The 20,409-nt window shown below is 42.5% G+C and overlaps 1 protein-coding gene across 1 annotated transcript in view; it reads right to left on the minus strand.

The window, feature by feature from the left end:
- Nucleotides 1–20,409, minus strand: part of PDPK1 (3-phosphoinositide dependent protein kinase 1) — a 288,661-nt gene that overhangs the window by 190,182 nt on the left and 78,070 nt on the right. Inside the window, exon 2 of the mRNA XM_086940588.1 lies at nucleotides 17,009–17,269. Within this exon, the coding sequence (XP_086796714.1) occupies nucleotides 17,009–17,212 (204 nt within the window). The 5' untranslated portion in view covers nucleotides 17,213–17,269. The remainder of the gene's footprint in view (nucleotides 1–17,008; nucleotides 17,270–20,409) is intronic.

Below are 20,409 nucleotides of genomic sequence, written 5' to 3' on the forward strand. Positions count from 1 at the left end.
AATGCAAGCCAACGAGAGAGCCAGTCAGCGGGGAGAAATTAGTATTTTAAACACAATTGTTTTTTTTTTTTTAAAACGCTTTCAGTAACTGCCAACACTGAGAAAAAACAATAACAAACAGCAAATGTTTTGCCCTTTGTTCTTTGACATATTCCTGTACACAATGGTGGCTTCAAAATTATATCTTTCTCTGATATATATCAGTAGACTACGTGCCCCACCCCTAATAGTGGGGCCCCATTAAAGTACCATTTCCACTTTCCTTCATCCTACATCACTGGAGACATAAGCAGCAGCAAAAAACACAGAACTAGCAGACAAGTCAGCATAACACATTTTAGTGTGCAACACAATCGGAGACAGAAAGACGGGTATGAATCGTCCAAGGTTTAGCAACACTTAGCCATACCAATGAGGCATGTGAGGCCCAGCTAATATCAAATTTCAGACATTCTGGGGTACCATGGCAGACTACAATGCAAAGCTTCAGTTACAGATATTTCCAGCATTTGTAGCGACAGGTTCCATCGCAAACTACATCGTCTCAATCCTTTTATTACTTGTGTATCATTACATTATCAAAGGCTTTATTTAGTGAAAACAGGTCTATTATATATTAGCAGTTCTCCACTGAGCACAAAAAAACTAAAAAAGACCCAAATCCCTGGATCACCAAATGTTCTATGCATTCGGGACAAGTCCACAGATTGCGTACCCACACCCACCTGCCATTTTGTTTTGTCTCAGATGGGTGAAGCAGGCTCCAGCCTTAATCATATATGAGGAAACATTAAACTCTAGGTGAGCAGGTACTGCTGGAGGTGTAGTGGTAGATGGGGTCTTAGCTCAGGAAATATCCTCATGAAGACTATGTATTTGACAAAAATGCCCAGTGGACCCTGTTAAATGTTTGGCCTCTTCAGTCGGTACTAACTTACAAAAACCAGCATGCTGGATTCTGGTACTCGCAGTTAATTTCTCCACATTTTTCGTATAGGTCTACCATCATACAATACAAAGACTTGAAAACAAAAGATTCTCAGAAATGGAACCCAGAATATGTTTCGGTTCACCACTTTTGGCCTGAAGAACTCAGACTGTCATTAACCTCTTCAGCAGAAGCGCCAAAATTAGGCTTCACAATAAGTGAAGCAAGTGACCAAAGACACCTATATACCATGCAAGCTCAAAGCTGCATCTTTCCATAATGGGTGATCCTTTAACGGATGTAGGATATTACCTCCTTGAGCATGTTGCTCCTAGATTATGGCAGTAGACTCAGCTGTTGAGCTAGCCATCAACGTATTGAGCAAATTCTATTTAACCAAGAATATAGCCACCAGACAACTGATACACCGACATACCTTCAGACCTTCGAAATCTACTATAGGTTCCTTCGGCAAACCTTACTCGTTAAAGCCTCTTTGCAAGTCCACCGAACCATTCACGGCACTTCACCCTTCTTCATTTAACCAAAGCTTCCCACTCACTAGATAAGAAGGATCCTTCGATGCAGGATGATCCAGCTCCTGACTACCCCTTCCTTCCTTTCCTAAAGGTTTGCACTGGTGCTACTTCATCTCTATACAAGATGGCCAAAATGTGAAGCTCACTCCCAGCGAGACCTCGCTGTGACAAGGAGGAATATTAAAAATGAGAGGATCTGCTGTGCACCCCACTGCTTCACTTTAGCCTATGTGCACCTACAAGCTTGCTTCATGACATCAAATGCTTTCCAAAACGGTTGTAGTATAAACATGGACTCTACACATCAAGTACAAATAGCCAGTGAAGCGGTCTCAACAGGAGTATTAAGTGCTATCCAAATGCTACAATACAACACAGCTCTTCAAATTAGGAGCTTCTGAAAAATATCTGTGGGGCTCCAGTTCAAAGGTTCACATTTCAAAAAGCCTAGTCAAATCGGTTCTTGAGTAGTGCTCCATAAACATGGAACATCTACAGTTGTCAATGCTTTATGCAAACAAAATATCGACTCATCTTTTATTATTTTCTCTACTTGTAAAAGGACACAGGCACAGGAAGCACCTTTGTTTGTGGTCTGGGTTCCAAAGCTTAGACTGTAAATATCCCTTCCTCCTATCTACTATTCCTCTCGTGACAGAAGCAAAACAATATCTATCATCAATGTATTTATTTAAATTGGGTTTTGTGTACACCACTGTATTTTACCTTGCTCAGAAATACAAAAAGTGATGGAATGGATGGATGTATGACGTTACAACGGGGAACATCACTTACAACGCATTTTTTACAACGCGCTACCATTACATCGCAACCATTACAACGCATACCATTACAACGCATTGCGCTGGGGGGCGCTCTAGGATAGGGAATATATTTAATTTACTATCCAACACCTTCCCTGCAATCCACGGGGACTGGAGTTGGAATAGTAAATTAAATAATTCACTATCCAGCGCCTAAAAGCATTATGCGTTGTAATGGACTGCGTGGTAAAAACCGCGTTGTAAAGGCATGCGATGTAAAAGCATGCGTTGTAGTGACACCAATCCCGTTACAACGCATGCTTTTACCACGCATGCCTTTACAACACGGTTTTTACATCGCAAACCTTTACAACACATAGTGCTTTGGGGTGCTGGATAGTGAATAGTTTAATTTACTATTCCAACTCCAGTCCCCGTGGACACTAGGGAAGGGATAGTAAATTAAACTTATTCCCTATCCTAGAGCGCCCCCCAGCGCAATGCGTTGTAATGGTTTGCGTTGTAAAAGTTGCGTCGTAAAGGCACTGCGTTGTAAAAGTTGCGTTGTAAAGGATGATTCCTGGAACGGATGATTTAGTTAATCACAACTACTGACAATTACTCAGTGGCTCACTGTACTATAAGACAGCAGAGGATTGTGAAAAACATAACTTTGCCCTTTGCACTGTCGGGTAAAACTTCCACACTTCAACAAAGCAGTGTTGCCTGCTGAATCTCTTCAAATTTGCAGCCACTGGGTGCATTTTACTTGCTGCTGCTTAGGGATGACAGTTATTCCAGGCAGCAGCAGCAAAAACAAAAGAAACGCAAGGGCAGCATTAGGTATGGCACTGCTACTCCATACCGTCTGCTTAGAGTGGGGCTTAATGCCCTGGATGATATTTCTCACTCATATGCAAGGCCAATACTCGCCCATTACATTCATGAGAATAAAGAAAGGCCTTGATTACGAGTGCCACTGATTAATCTACGTTATTTTCCTGGCCTGGAATTTCGGCTACTGGGTGTAGGAAAGTGCCCCTTTTTGCATGGTTGCCCCCACTTTTTGCCTGATGTTAATGCTCTATGACTAGGTGTGCCCTGGTTCCTACTAACCAGGTACCCAGGGATATGTGGTTTCCCTAAAACTGTACCTTTGCAACACCTCTTGGCACCTCTCTGGCCACAATGCAAGTCCCTTGTACAAGGTACCGAAGGGCACTGTAACCAGGGAAGGAATCTAAGGACTGCAGCACCTACTGTGCCACCCTTAGAGGCCCTGTACCTCTCACACACACACAAACACACACTGCCCTTGCAGGCTGCATGTTTTGGTGCAGAAAAAGTGAAAAGTCAACATGGCAAACATGCCTGTGTGCCATACCTACAATCCACTGCCTATGGTATAGATAAGACACCCCGCTAGTGGGGTGCACCATACCACTGGAGCCCTGTACTCCTACAGTGCCGAAGTCCATTCTTAGACATTGTAAGTGCAGTAAAGCCATAAAGAGTATATGGTCTGGGAGTTGGTTTTTACGAACTCCGTAGCACCATAATGGCTTTACTGGATTCTGAGAACGTAGGTATCAAACTTCCCAGCACATTAAACCCCCACTGATGTCAGAGTGAGATTTAATGCCAAAGGCACTCAGAGGGCATTTTAGAGATGCCCTCCTGAAAAACGACCTAACTCTAGTGTCTTGGCTGACTGGCTGCTCGCCAGCTGCTACCCCCCGCATTCTTTTTGACCCCCGGGTCAAGAGCCTCCCACTCTTGGGGTCATGAAACAAAGCACATCCTGTGAAAAAGGTGCCAGGCCTCCACGAAGCGGAAGCTTCAAAGGCTTGCCGCCTTTGTGAGCTGACCGAGCCATTTGCTGCTCCCAGCAACTGGCCCCCACAGGTTCTAACCTCCACCCGGCGTATACTGCAGCCAGCAGCTCCCAGAACCAGGAGGACCTGCCCTGCCTTCCCAACAAAGACTGTCTCCTGTGAGCACCGGACCTGCTCAAGAACCAGACTCTAGCTCCGGCTGAATCAGCAAGTTTGCACCACGCTGCACCCGATACCCACGACCCGAGCTACAGTGTCCAAACACCAAGAGAAGGTCGCTCCACCGATCCAGACCTGGGCCCTGGTGATCCCGGACCTACCTCAAGCCTCCCGATGACGCCTGCAGCCTCTATCCGGAGGGTCCCCCCGACCACAACCGGAGCTAGTAAGGTAATCCGGACGCCTCAAGACACCTTTGCACCCAATGCCTCATGGCCTTGGGTGGCCCAACCGACAGTGTCCAGGTAACCTCCAGCATCCCAACTTACCTCTCCAACCAGGGGTCGCCTCCAGGAAGCCTCCTTGCCCGAACCTGCAGTGTTTGTTCCGATCAAAGATCTTCCATTGAAAACAACAGGGCACCTGACACTGATTTAACACCCTGCTGCCCTGTGCGGCTGTGGGTGAACTTTGTGTGCTAAATTGGATCCCCCTCTGCCCAGAGCTTAACCCTAGGAGCTTTGCTCCCTCAACCCCGTGGCTTACCCGTGAGCAGCCACCAACCGACAAATGCTAACATTGGTCCTCAGCCCTCTGCACCCAACTGCTGAGGGATCTTTTTGAGTGCACCCTTGACCCTGAACGAACTCTTGTTCTAAGCCCAGGGACTCAACTCTCAAGACCAATTTACTTACCTGCAAACCGATAACCTAATTTTACTCCAAAGGATTGCACTGACTGTTTTCCTCTGAAAAACGTGCGTATTGAGGGTGTTTGAATGGAAACATAAGAAACTGTGGTTTTATGAAAACTGTTTTACTTACCTTTTATCTAGGAAATGTACCAGTGTGATATCTAGGCATATCACACTGAGTAGAAAAAGTCATCAAAAGTAATCCAGAAGTAATTTCAGCTGTATTTAAATATTTTACAAACCTGTAACAAAAGTCATTCTCATCCAGCTTGCTTGTTGATCAATTTGTCTTGAGAAGTACAATTCTATTTACCTGTACCAAGGTCTGCTTGGTTCTAAAAAATAAACTACAACTAAAGAATTATTTTTAATACAAACAACTGGTCTGAGTTCAGTCTTTGAGTGTGTGACATCATGAGGGGCATGGTTTGTCCCCAGAGCAAGATGGCCGCAGATTGGCGGAGCTCCGAAACAAGCATGAAAATCATTCTATTATCCTGGCCCTGGTGGGCATCTGGTTGCCCACAGTCGTGTGAAATAAAGAGGATTCCTCCTCGGGCCCCAGCTGAACTGGGTGAATCGCAATTTAGTGTTGGCGCAGCAAGAACAGAGACCAAGCCGGTGGTGCGGCCAAGAGGGCCGTGGAGCGAAGCTTCTGCGCCCGTCGCCTAAGCGAAAGCGGGAGTCCTGCGCACCGAAGGCGGACCCCTAGAGGGAACTGCCAGCCAGAGATAAAGGATGGAAGGTGGGGGGGGACTCTGCGATTTATAGAGGGGTCCGGCGGCCGAGGGCGCTCCTAGCAGGAGACGCACAACCTTGGTCCGCCTGGGTTCGCAGTAGAGGACAAGAAGGAGCGGATGCCCCAGTGGCTAATTCACAAGCCAGATGAGCCACAGCAACTGCCGCCGAGATGGCAGCTGGTTTGTGTTGAGACAGCGATGCCGGGAAGGACCAGCAGAGGTGAGATGGGCCCAGAAGGCACAGGACACTATCTTGGCCGGGGTTAAGAGGGATAGTGCGAAGGAGGCTTCCCTCTCCCCCACTGCAATTGATGGAGCGGACCGGGAAGATGAGAGGCCCGCCCCACAACTCCTGAAGCAGACGAAACAGGCCCGCATGGAATAAAAGTACAAACGCAAGAGAGAACATGACAGCAAGCGGCCATTAAGGGAGAATAGGCCTCAACGGAGGTGACACAAACGCAAGGTTGCAGTGCGCACAGGGACGCAGACAGAGCGATATGCCTCACAACGTCTAATTAGTCGAATAGATTACAGCAGGACTGAGCTGAGCTGTGGCTGAAGGACCAGAATTGGCCACAATCAATTCCGGAGTCACGTCAACGAGCAAGACTACGCCATAAACTAAGAATCCAATAAAAAAGAAGAACCTTGAAGTGCAGAGTACCAAGGGCACGGGTGGTGGTTCCCCCCCTCTGCGTAGCCCTGGCGACAGAGAGGGACATCCAGTCTAACAAAATGGACAAATACGCCATCACGAAGCCTGCCACAAGCGCGGGGGAGGAGGAAGGTGGAGCACTCAATGGCCGCCATCATGGAGGCGATCCAGGATGTCAGAGGGTCCCTAGAACCCAAAATCGACTCGGTCTCCATAAAAGTCACCCTGATCAGGGCGGACCTATCCAAGCTGAGTGAGAAGGTGTCCAAAGCAGAAACTCAGATATCCCAGTTCCAGTCAAAGACCAAACGTTTGGAAGAGCAAGTGCACATGTTAACGCAACAAGCTACGCACATGGTGGCGCGGCTTGAGGATCAGGAGGGACGCGCGAGAAGGAACAACATATGGGTCGTGGGGGTGCCAGAGGGAGCGGAGGGGCCGAGCATGGTTCTGTTCATCGATGATCTGATAACCCACAAGTTACAGATGCCTCTCCAAATTCTTCTCCTTCGAGAGGGCACATAGGGCACCGGTGTCGCTACCGCGTCCTGGAGCCCCACCACGCACTATCATTGCAAGAACAGTTACCCACCAGGATAAAGACGTCATACTGCAAGCTGGCAGATCGAAAGGGGACTTACCATTTGAAAACACTGTGATCCGATTCTTTCCGGAATACTCCAAACAAGTGCAACGGCAAAGAAGGAGTTTTGACTTGGTGAAAAAAGAAGTGAGAGCAAAGGACATGAAATATATGATGCTGTTTCCAGCAAGGCTACGCGTAATCGCCGAGGGGAAGACATGGCACAAACATGGAGAATGCCCAAGAGGGCCTGGAGGGCTGGCGCGTAGGCAGCCAGAAAAAAAGGTTGTGAACAAAGATGGAGAGGAGGACAAGGTAATGTAAGTGGAGAGATCAAAGCAAGACACGAACACCGGTCCACTTCACCAGGGTCTTCGCCCCCCCCCCCCACCCCCTCCCCAGCAGCCGGGGAGGTCCTAGAGGAAGGAGTACCAAGACAGAGGTGTAGGTAAGACTAAAGAGACTGGATTTGATCCTCGAGTCTAGTCCCACTTCATGGGTAACACTGGGACACTGAGACTGTCTGACCGAAACAGCCGGTTAAGAACATCTCCATGAGACTAATAGAGGCAATAGAACTATTAAAGGCTCGGGTAGAAAAGGTACAGAGCGAATTAACTGAACTTAGTTCTGCTGGACTGAGCACCCCACCCCCAGGTATTAGTTGAACTGTTATGAATTGTCAGGGGCTATTGTCGATCTGCGGGTTGGTCAGTTGGGTTTTCTCAATCTTAATAGCACGGTTGGGGCTAGTTGGGGGGAAAGTTTACAGTTGGGTACGTATTTATTGAGTTATGCAACAAGTGTGCGCACAGGTCCGCGGTGGCAACAGCGTCCAGCCTACTAAAGGGTTTCAATATACCAGATACAACAGCAGAACAGTCCTTAGTGAAAATATGGCCCTGGAACGTTAATGGGCTCAACGGGAAATTGAAAAGGGAAACCGTCTTGAAATTTATTAAAAAACATGCACCAGACGTGGTCCTCCTACAGGAGACGCACCCGAGGGGTAACTATTGTAAAGCCTTAGACAGGCATGGCTATACCCTGTTGTCCCATGCTGGATATACTTCAGGCTCCAGGGGTGTGGGAGTGCTGGTCAGGAACGCCTTTCCCTTTATCCAAAATCAGATATGGGCAGACCCACTTGGGAGATATACAGTGCTGAGTGGATCATGGGAAGGGAAGAGCTTAACCTGTGCTCTGTGTATGCTCCACCGGGTCTACAGTTGGCAACATTTGAGGTGCTGGGTCCCCTGCTGCTGCCCCTCGGGGTCATCTACCACAAGACAGGCCGGTCAATAGGCAGATTCCTTGAGGCAATGGGATTGAGCGACATCTGGTGGCACCAACACCCAGCAACAAAGCAGTACACACATTTATTGGCTGTGACAGGCAGTCTCGCCAGGCTGGACAACCTAATCACACAAGCCCCTGGACTGGGGGAATTTGTAGACGCCACACACGTGGCCCAAGTGGTCTCAGATCACTCCCCTGTGGAGGCAAGGCTATCCAACCCAGTAAAAGACCACAGGCTGCCACAACAAATAAATCTGTGGTACTTCAAGGAGAAGTGTGTGACATAATTTCTTGCCTGAGTGTGTACAACAAATGCTTAACACTACTCTCTGATGAAGCCTTACTGCTCGCCCACACTACCACAAAAAGAGAGTACGGTATCGTCTACTTTTACCTCTGTAAGCCTTTGGGGATCCACTGAACTCTGTGCATACTATACCTTACTTTGGTATAGTATATATACAGAGCCAGCTTCCTACACGGGGGGCTCAGGTAAATCTAACGGATTGGAAATAATGGGGATTTCAAGTTTTTGGAAAATAACAAGTGGAAAGAAATCTTTCATTGCATATTTTTCTTTGTCTTTCATATAGAGATTTCAGATTTGTAAAAAAACGTGTAATTTTGATGGGCCCTATGTAAACCGGCCATAGCACAAGCTCCCATAGGGAAATGGGAGTTTGAGTGAATCACTGCAGCATGTGGCAGGCATCGCCAAGGGCCTGCCACATGCTGCAGGGATTCTCTGCTCCCAACCAGGAGCCGAGAATCCCCCAATGACACTTTCCGCCAGGCTTTCCATGTCAGAAAGCCGGACAAGAAAAGCCTGTCCGAACAGCAGAAACTCCGTCCATTGGAATTGCATGGAGATCTCAGACTGGCAATCCAGCTGGAATGAACAGCTAGTTTCTGTTTCGACCGCCTGCATTGTAATGCGGCAGTAGAAACTGAAACCGTGATGAGGCGTGGAAAGCCTCAGACCGTACCTTATTGTAAACGGGCCCCAAGTTGTGAGACATTATACTTCACACACCCTTAGACTCAAGCAGCAACATTGAGTCCAAGGGTTTCTAAAATTTAAATGTGCTACGGTAGATGAAGACTAAGTAAATATTTTTTTATGCTTACTCAAGTTTGCAGGCGATATGAGGAATCTATACTAGCTGCTCACAAGAAATGACAACTCTCAGAACATGGTCCATATGTTACTACAGAGTGGAACAAGGATTGAGGGAAATGTAGTTCAAGTGTTGGCAGACAGCTTCAAAGTTGTATAACCTATGCGGATTCAAGACGTGCAGGAGCCTTCACCAAACCCACAAAGCATTGCCCCTGGCAGACCGCAACGGACGGGCTCTGTTTGCAGATGTACCTCCATTCTAGGTACCAACAACCATCACAAAACATCACTGGGTGCCTTGGTGAACTGCACCGGTGGGCTGGCCTCTTAGCTCCAGCAAGAAGATGTACTTTCTGAGGACAGAAGGGAGCAGCCTCCCAACAACCTCTTCAGAAGTGATGTTACAGTTCTTAGAAGGGCCAAATGCTTAAGAGCACAGCAATATCTCTAAGGAACAGTGCTGCACCTTTAATGGTGATTTTTCAGAATAAAATGGAAAGTGTTTAAGAGCGCAGAGGCCTTATTTCCCACACTGTGTCTGGCTACCCGCTACCGATTTCTGCACAAACCTTAAAACATTTACACATTTTTCTAATGCTCTAGACTGCCTCAATATAGGCGTCACCCTTCATCTAGAAGTCTTACTATCGAGAGTTTCAAAACTAAAACCATGTGACACTTATGTCAACCCAAGCTCTGATGGACCTTCCCAATACTAGAGGGGTACATGATTCACTAATTCCTAGCTGACATAGTGAGTTGGAATGTAGTAAGGTTTTACTTCTTATTGCTTTTGGAGAGATATATCACTTCTGAGGTCAACATTTTCACGAGAGAACACCAAAATTAAAGTTACTATCTTTCAGTAGGCACTCATGACCCCAAATTACTTTATGAAAGCACTGTATTTAACATTTCAAGGTTGGCACCAAAATGTTTTGACCTCCAGAAACATATTTTATATGTTAATGCACCCACTAGACCCATTTATTGCACACAGAGTTGTGGCAGCACTCAAATCACTATATATCATTGCGCAAATGTGTACCTTCAGACAAGTTGAAAAACAATGCTCCTTCTTTACATCCTTTAACATTTTGCCTTTTAGGTAATATCACACCTACAATTCAGATTTATTGTCATTTCAAAATACAATCTTTATTCAACCTCTAGATAAAGATTTTTGCCGTCTGCTAAAAAGAAGGCAAGCAACAGCAGTATACTAATTAGGCAAGAAAAATAAAATGACAGTTTTTTAATCCACTTGGAAAAACATAACGTTAAATTTTTTTAAAAGAACGCATTAATTTCTGGTGATTTACAACAATTGATCCATGTCATTTTTGGAGACATAACAATCGGAAAAATGCAGGCAAGGGGGCGTGGCTACGGCGCCGAGGTGGCAATGGCGGACCTAGCGTGAGCACCGCTGCATCGCGGAACTCTTCATACTTTCAGAGCCTGTTATCCTCCTTCCTGGAGCGCTGAACGTCGGCAGTATATTTCTGAAGATGAGGTGAGTCGGACAACCGCTTCGGAGACAATGATACGCGTTTCCTAAACAGAACATTATTATCGGCAAATTGGCTCTGTGAGAGACGCGAGTGAGCGCCAATTTAGGTCGCTGCGCTCGCGTCTCGTTTTTCTCTGAAGTGTTGCCTTTTTCATAGCGGACTATATTTAAATGCTTGCTGCTTCCGTTTTTAAACGTCAATAAGCATTTTCTTCTGCTGCAATGTTCACTTCGTCTTCTGCCACTTGTTAATTACTTTTAGATGCTTTTCATTCCATGCATCTTTTTTCTCTGCCTCAACATATACTCTCTCCACATGAAATGTGCTGTCATTTGAGGAAATTGAGTTGTTCTTCTCTCACCTGATGCTGCCTTTCATTTCCTGAGGAAAGATACTTGTAATTCAGCGACTATTTTTATTTTTTGGAGGTCCCTCAGACTAATTGCATGCTTCACTCGCTTTTGTTACCTCAGTACTACAATTCTATTACTGCAATGAATGAATTTACATCCTTATGGCACTTCCTATTGACTTTGAACCACTTTTGACTCTACGCATGTTTCCTCTGCCGGTTTATATGCTGCTCTCATGCAGTGTCCAGCATTTTTAAGAAACTGAGTATCCCTCTTGTCTAAAAATTATGACCTTTCATTTTTGAGGATACTTACCTGTGGTTTTTTTCTGCTTTTTGGAGGTCTTCTTCTTTCACAGTCTATTTTACATTGCTCATAACGGTCAGTACACTTATACTAGGTTTGAGGTATGCTGTGGCATTCGTTGCATATTCTTTTCTTTTCCTTCTGCTGGTGTTTTCTGGTACAACCTACAATGGCAACTGAGTCTCACATCGCCAGATCCTCTATATCTGGGACAAAACCGAAAAGACATAAAAATGACCCGCCTTCTCCCATTCACTCTTCCCGGAATCCTGTTCTGGATTCAATACTGGATGAAGTACGAAGTCTTCAACCATTTATGTCCACGACAAATGAAAAGTTAAAACAGATTGAAGAGAGATGGATTGGAAAGCAAAGTTCTGGAACAAAGTGTTAGCGATCTGCAAGATGTTCCATCAAAGATACCTCTACTGGAACAGGAAATTCATAAGCTGAAAATCCACACTGAGGACCTTGAAAACCGAAATCGCAGAAATAATTTACGCCTTTATGGACTTCCGGAAAACAAGAACTTTCAGGTCTTCAAGTGTCAGCAAGTCCCCTCAATATACAAAGAGCTCACCGCTTAGGTCGTCAAAATCCTAATGCTACTAAACCACGTGGAATCAGCATGCTTTTTCTAGAATTTACTGAGCTGATGCTTGTGATGAAGGCTGTAAAACTTAAGCTCCGTCTTATTTGGTCTGGCCACAATCTGTTTATATCCCAGGATATCTCTAATGCAACGAATGCCCGTCGCAAAGAATTTCTTGCTTTACGTCCTCAAAATAGACACTTCAATATGAAATCCTTCATCCATGCCTCTGCAAGATTACTCATGGTGGTCGATTACGCTCCTTTGACGACCCGGAAAAACTCAAACTTTATCTTCAAGATTTCTCATCTGCTGGGATGGATACTAATGCTTGATTTGTCAATGTTTTAAGAATACTGCTTTGCATCTATAATATATCTTCTTTTAATGGTCGCTCTTTATTTGTGTTTTTCTTCTCTTCATAAAGCTCTGGCTTCCTTTTTCTCCTATTTCCTTACTGCTTAGGTCTGTGCTCTCTGGCATCACTAGGCTCCTTTTTCTTAGTTTCCTTTCTTTGTTACAGTTCTGGTTGTTATGCCTTGATCTGGTCGCTTATCTCTTTCTTCTGCTTTGTCTCTTTTCTCTCTCCCTCTTTTTCCATTTTCTTTCTCTTTCTTCTTCCTTATCTCTGTACCATGTTTTCCTTGGTCTCTTCATATCTGTTTTGCTCCGATTAATATATTGAATTTCTTGCTTGTGTATATTGGTACTGTGTGTTTTTCTGTGACGTTTTCCATATATGAATCTCATTTGTGGTGGGTTTTTTTTGTAGCTGTATTCCTGACGTATATCAACTCCATTTGTGTATTACCCTCATATCCCTCTATTATGTGTAAGTTTGTTACGAGGAACGTTCGTGGTCTTGGGAATCCCGTCAAAGACAAACGGTATTGTCTCATTTATCCAAGTTTGATTCTCAGGTTGCTTTTCTTCAAGAAACTCATTGTACTGATGCAGAGTCACTTAAGTTGAAAAGGCATTGGGTGGGTCAAGTTGTTTAGTCTCCTGCTTCTACCAAAAAAAAAAGGGGGTGTTGCTATATTGTTTCACAAGTCATTATCTGTGCAAATTTTGTCTACACAAACTGATGATGATGGACGCTGGGTAATGGCAAAGGTTGTTCTCCAAAACAAGACTCTAGTCTTGCTAAATATTTATGGCCCGGTTAAACCAGACCCTAAGTTTTGGAATGACATTAAAATTCTACTCTCTTCCATAGACTGCCCTAATATCATTGTTGCTTGTGATTTTAACCAATGGTTAAACGGTTAGACCCTTTTCTGATAGACTATCTAAATGTAAATTTAAACCTCATAAATCTCACAAAGCATTTCAATCGGCCATTGCTTCTCGTTCATTGTATGATGTTTGGAAGTCATGTAACCCTGACTCACTTGAATATATTTTTTTCTCCAATGTGCATCATACTCGCTCTAGAATTGACTATATTTTAGTTAGTAAATCCCTGCTTCCATCCATTCAATCTTCAGAAATTGGATCAATTTTTATTTCTGACCATGCACCCGTTCATGCTATACTGGACCTTTCACTTACCTCTTCAATTTAGTTGTTGGAAACATAATAATTTTTTATTATCCGACGCGGTTTACATCAAAGAAGCTACTACTTTTATTAATGAATTTTTTAACTTCAATAATCCACTGGACACCTCCGTTTCTAATAATTGGGAGGCCTTCAAGGCCTCTTTTCGAGTCTTTACTATTTCATATGTCTAGAATAAGAAGAGTCACACAGAAAAAAATATACTGACCAATTACAACATCTTAAATTGTTAGAACATACATATTTTACGTCTAAATCACGTTCCACTCTCCATGAATTGATTAAGGCTAAATCTGAACTCAACAAATTGGCAACAATTGAAGCCTGTAATATTCTTCTTAAAATTAAATCCAAATATCATGGTGGTCAAAATTAAGCGGTAAGATGTTAGCCAATTATTTGAAAATTAAATCTGAACGTAAAAATATTGGTCCCATTTTAAATGACTACTAAAACAATGGTGTGGTCAGATGAAGATATTGCAGAGGTTTTTCATGATTATTATCGATCTCTTTATTCTGATGACACGTCTCAGACGAATCAAAATTTAGATACCTTATTCTCTGGCCTACCTTCTCCCCAGTCTCTTTCTGATGAATTTACTGCATTAGAAAGAGGTCACGACTCAGGAGATAATTAATGCTATTAAATCTTTAAAAAAAAAAATCAAAAGCTCCAGGACCGGATGGTCTTTCTGTTGAATTTTACGCCACCTTTACCTCCATTTTTGTTCCTAAACTTTCGGCACTTTTTAATTATTTTATTGCAGACGCTAAAGCATCCGGTTCCTTTATGGACGCCCTAATTATTATAATTTCCAAACCAGATAAAGACCACTCCCATTGCAAAAATGTTCACCCTATATCTTTAATAAATTATGATTGTAAAATATTTGCCAAGAATCTTGTATCCAGACTTGAAACCATTCTTCCTTTATTGGTTAAAACTGATCAAGTAGGGTTTGTGAAGGGCAGATTAGCATCAGATAATGCACGTATGTTTGCAAATATTATTTCATATGGTAAAAAATACAAATCTCCTCTTGCAGCATTGTCTTTGGATGCCGAAAAGGCCTTTGACCGTATCAATTGGCAATTTATGTTTAGAACTCACCAATGGTTTGGTTTTGGACCTACTTTTATTTCTTATATTAAATCATTGTACTCATGCCCGCGAGCTAGTATTTTTGTTAATAACCATTTTTCCAAATGTATTTCTTTTTCCAGGGGTACACGACAGGGCTTCCCGCTTTCCCCTTTATTATTTGTTTTAGGCCTTGAACCTTTCTTGGAGCGTATCCGTGTTAATTCACATATTTCTGGCTTTACTCATAACTCCATAGAAACCAAAATATCTGCATATGCAGATGGTCTATTAATTTACATGTCGAACCCCATTGACTCACTCCCGCCTTTTTTGGATGAGAGCCGACTGTACTCCAGTATTTCTGGTTATAAACTAAACCTTTCAAAGACATAAGTTTTACCTTTAAATTCCATATGTCACCAATTTATGTTTAATGATACTAATTTTGCTTGGTGTCCCACAAAAATTAAATATCTTGGTATTTGGTTCTCTACTTCTTTGTCCGCCACAATTAGATACACCTTTAGTGCGTTACTTTCTAAAATCCAATCACTCCTTCTCACTTGGTCTCCCATATCTCTCCTAGTGGGGTAGGTTACACACTATTAAAATGATGATTGTACCTCATGTTCTATTCACATTATCTAGGTTACCTATTCGGATCCCATTTCTTATTTTTCTCAAATTAACTCCACTTGTATAAACTTTTTATGGAACAAGAAGCATCCACGAATTGCTCTTTCCAAACTTATTCGTTCTAAGTCTGAGGGTGGTGTGCGTTTTCTAAACTTTAAAGCCTATCACTCGGCTTTTTTTATTAAGCAATCCTTTGCTTTATCCTATGATTTTGCTGATATCCCTATTCCCAGATGGATTGTTTTTGAACGCTCCTTACTTAAAGACTTTTCTTTTCAGAATGTGATTTTTATGTCCAACAGCACTTTCATATCCAATAACCCTATTTTAAAATATTCCCAGAGTCTATTATACAACACATTTTCTAATGGTTTCACTCCATTTCAATGTTTTTTATCGTCCACAATGTGGTATAACAAATTTCTTAAACATAAAGGTAAATCATTCTATTACAAATATTGGAAGGAGAAGGGAATTATTTTTGTGCACCAATTGTTTCACCAAAATTCTGTTATTCCTTTTTATGCCCTGCAAATAAAATACCATTTACCTGATTCTTGCATCAATGAATATACTATAATTTTAAATGCCTTACAATCACGATTTACTACTTTTGACCTTCCAGCTGATACACCATCTCTTACCCCACCCTCTCCTTTAGATCCCTTATTTTCAAAACACAGACCTAATGCTGCTCTTGTATTGAAGTTATTGTTATCAAATATTACTGAAAGATCCAAATCCCCTATTGAAACAGCGTAGGAAACAGACTTGTCTGTTTCTTTTTCTATTGCGACTTGGGATACATTGTGGTCTAAGTTATTTAAAGTTTCTGCTGCTGCTCGTATGACCCAATCTTTGTATTTTATTTACAATAGAGCTGTTATTACTCCTGTCTGTATTTCCAAGTTTTCTCCATCCTCTTCTCCAGTATGCTGGTCTTGTTCTAACGATACTGGCACATTGAGAAATCACCTTTATGATTGCTCAAATGTATTATCTTTTTGGAAATCTGTTTGGACTATTTGCATAACATTTTTTAAATGTGATCTTACATTATCGTTGCAATTTTTTTTTCTAGGTTCTTCTGCACCCGATGTTGATGACTCATCTCCCATTTCCATGTTATTTGACCTTTTTATTGTATTAGCCTTCAAAGTTATCTTATCATCCTGGAAAGATAATTCTAAAATATCTTCATTAACTTGGTGGAAATTTATTAGTGATGAGCACAGAATTGCTAATGCTTCCTCCATTTCGCTCTCTCAAAAAATGAAATCTGATTTTTTTTGGCTACCTTTTACATCATATCTCTCTACTACTACTCCCGTACACTAGTCCTTTTCTTCTTTTTTTCTATAATATTCTTATACATAATTTTAAATCTTTCTTCCTCTTCTTTTTTCTTCCTTTTCTTCTCTCTTTTCTATCTCTCTTCTTTCCCTCCTTTTCCTCCTCAATGTTATGCTCATATTACACCACTATGATATTTGCTCATCTATATTTTGTAATATGCTGTATATATTTATGATTGCTGCTCCTTTTTTGGTTGTTCTTATTTTCTCTTTTGTCTTATGTACTTGAAAACTCAAAAACTTCTTAAACACAAAAAAAAGAAAAATGCAAGCAAAACACTCACTGTTGAGAAAGAACCTTCTCCTAATATTTTGCCTAGTTTGAAGTCTTCTGGTCGTTTCTTTCGAGGCTGTGCAGGCTGAGGTGCTGAAAGCGGTAAGGAATTTGAACTAGAACGTGACTCCGCTGCCGTGCATTCCATGGCGGGGCCCAGACTGGTACCACAGAAGAGAGACTGAGTACCTGAATCAGTCAGATGCCTCACCATTGATGGAGAAGAGCAGGATCATACAACCAGACAGGATGGAATGGGAAAAGCATTGTTCTGAAAAACAAAATCATTTGAGAAAAACATTAAAAGCAAGCTTTAACATATTGGCTTGTAGCACACACATTTATCAAGCGTCAAACAGATTTCTGAAATTAATGTACACAGTTATAAATTAAGGTAAGAATAATATTAAGGAGCAGTTTAATCATGAGTACACACTGGCCTCTTGAAGAGCAGCTTTCTCACAAACAGTCTTCGAATGGATTAGAGTGGGAAATGTTAATTCACAAGGATGTTCTGGCCAACAGCAGTCATTGGTGAAATTATTTACATGCATTTATAAGCTGCTTTCTTATGAGATTATATTTGAGATGTGTAGGAGGTACCTTACAAGGCTGGATCCCCTTTCGGCCCAGATCATGCCCTTTCATACAGCCTCTACCCCCAACCAGGCAGACAGCCAAATAGTCTAAGAATTACACAGGATGATGCCCTAGGAGGCCTCCAAAACTCCTGCTAATGGCAAAGGGCTACCCAAGACCACCCAAACAAATACTGGCCTTGTTCCTTCCCTCTGAGATTAACTTTGCTCTGCTGGGTGCATTTTTTCATTGAATTTGAATTTATTTTATTATGCTGGATTAATTAAAACCATTGCATACATTAAAAACTTTAAATAAAAAAGCGTCTTGCTCTTATACAGTAAAAGCATTATATTAAAGACCACATTGTTGGCACCAATTAAAGATGATTTTTTAAAAAGAGAAAGGAGAAAAAGAAATCATTAGACTCAATTATTAAACCGTACTCCATTTTACCCTATAAAAATTGTTTCAGGTAATGGCTGTTCTGTTATAAGTTGTTCCGTAGCCAACATGGTAATTTTTTTCAACCTCTTTGCTGTAATGTCGAAACATTTTGTAAGTCGACATCTTAGCAGCACTCTGTCAGGTTTACAACACAAACAATGCGGCTGCAATAAAGAGGCACTATTAAAAGGACCATGTTTTTTTGCCTCAGATTGCTGTTTTTAAGAGATGAAAGGAAGAAAGGATTCTTAACGCTAAGTCTCAGTTAATAGATCTTCTACCTCTTGCTCTATGAAAGTTAATCCGTCTAAGATCTAATGTAGTTGTTTCATGGACCACATGGATGAATTTTGCAGTCTCTTAGCTGTTATGTCAAAAAAATGTGTACGTCGACAATTGAGCTGCACTCTCTCTGGGTTGAAGCACAGCAATGCCGCTTGTCTGCAGGTCCCAACTCCATGCTGTCTGAACATTGGTTTTAACAGGGTTATGCTTATGTTCCTTAAGTTGTTACAAATGCAGATGACTCCCCGTCCACACAGACTACAAGGCTGGTCGCCTCCTCTTCTCTCCCAAGGAGGTAGGAACTGGTTAATTGTACCAACCCCCAAGCTGAGTTTTAAGAACTTTTCCTTGATGATGGTTTTTATTCCCATATTCAAGTAAGATTGAGTATCTTGGGCTTTGTACGCATTTAGCACTACCCAGCCATGAGATCGTTTGGATTTTTTTTGTCCTCTTTAACAGACAATAGACGGGTTACATTTACTACAGCTTTTTTAAATACGGAGTGGGACAAGGTAATGCTCCAAAGGTCGGTCAGACCTAGAAGTTTGACGGGTTCCTGCAGGTACACTCTAGCTAGCGATTTTTCAAGACGAAGCAACTCTGTCCTAAGGTGGTGATTCAAGGATCCTTCCTCAACTCCTTTGATTTTATGCCAGCATTTTACGTATGCTCCCCTTCTTTCAATTGACTGTTTTTGTAGCCCAAACTCCAACTGTATTTGGGCTGGGGAAGCACACCTGTGGAGCTGGAATATTGCTCAATGTGAATTGGTCATTATATTCTCTCTTTTCCTTTATCAATATGCTCCCATACGTTATTGTAGTTGGAGTTTTGCTCGCAGGACCTTTAATAAGGTTTCGAGTGTTAGATCCGGCAGCAGCTTCTTCAAGGGTTTAATAGCTAAGCATGTCATTACCGCCTTTCTCCGCAGGGATTATATCTGTGGTCTAAAAGTTGTTTTGATCTAATATTAATCCCACATATTTATAACTTGCTGCTTGGTCTAAGCGGTGACCATCCAGGAACCAGTTAAGGCGTTTCTTGTTACAGCAGTTTACTGCCATAGTTTTTGTCTTATTAGAATTTATTTTTAAGGAATTCCGTTGCGAAGAGGTGTTGAAGTCCGATGGGGGTCCGGCTTATCAAAACGAAATCATTGGCGCATAACAGATTTGATTGGGACATATTTCCTAATTTTGGGGTATGATTTGTCCACCTATCCAGTTCCCCCGGAATACACGCTAGGAAAAGATTAAAAAACAACGGGACAAGGATGCATCCTTGTTTTAGCCCTTTTGAGGGGGTTCTTTTTTTCGACATGTGTGTCCCAGCGCCTTGCTTTATCCTGATCCAGGTGCTGGTATGCAGGTTCCTGAGCTAGTCTAAAAGAGGGGGAGGTATTCCCCAACCATCTAGTTTTTGCCATGGTTTTGTTCTATCCACATGATCGAAGGCGGCTGAAAAGTCTATGAAACAGAAAAACAGGGGATACTTCCCCTGCTTCGCCGCATCCATAAGTAATGTTAGAGCCATGATGTTTGTTGTTGTACCTTGTCCTTGCTGGGATCCTGTTTGTGTTGGTGGAATTATGTGATTCGTAGAAGCCCAGGTGGCTAGGTCATTTTAAATAAGCCAGCATAGTATTTAGCCTCAATGTCTATGAGGGCTATCAAGCAGTATTTTTTGGCTTAGACCTCTCTCCTGGTTTGTAAAGTGGGCTTATGATTGAACCTCTCCAGGACTCCGGAATTGTGGATGTTTCAAGTGCATATTAAAAACAGGTTCTAACACATTGCTCCAGAATTCAGGATCGTGCACAGTATTGGCGGAATGCCGTTGGGACCTGGGGCTCCTGCCAATCTTCCCGTTGCTATTTGTTTCCTAATCTGTGGTGTTACCGGTCTGGTGAGCGAATTTCTTCATTGGGTGACTGTCACCTAACTAAAGTCAGAAATGTTGGTTGTAGTGTCAAAGTACAATAGGTATAACAGATAATGTATTTTAAAAAGCGTGTTTATATCTACAGTTCGAGTATTTTGCTCAGCAACATTCAATTTAGTCTTGGTTTACAGAAGGTATAGGTTGATGAGGGAGCTA

Source organism: Lissotriton vulgaris, chromosome 10, assembly GCF_964263255.1.
Source record: "Lissotriton vulgaris chromosome 10, aLisVul1.2, whole genome shotgun sequence".
Lineage (NCBI taxonomy): Eukaryota > Metazoa > Chordata > Amphibia > Caudata > Salamandridae > Lissotriton > Lissotriton vulgaris.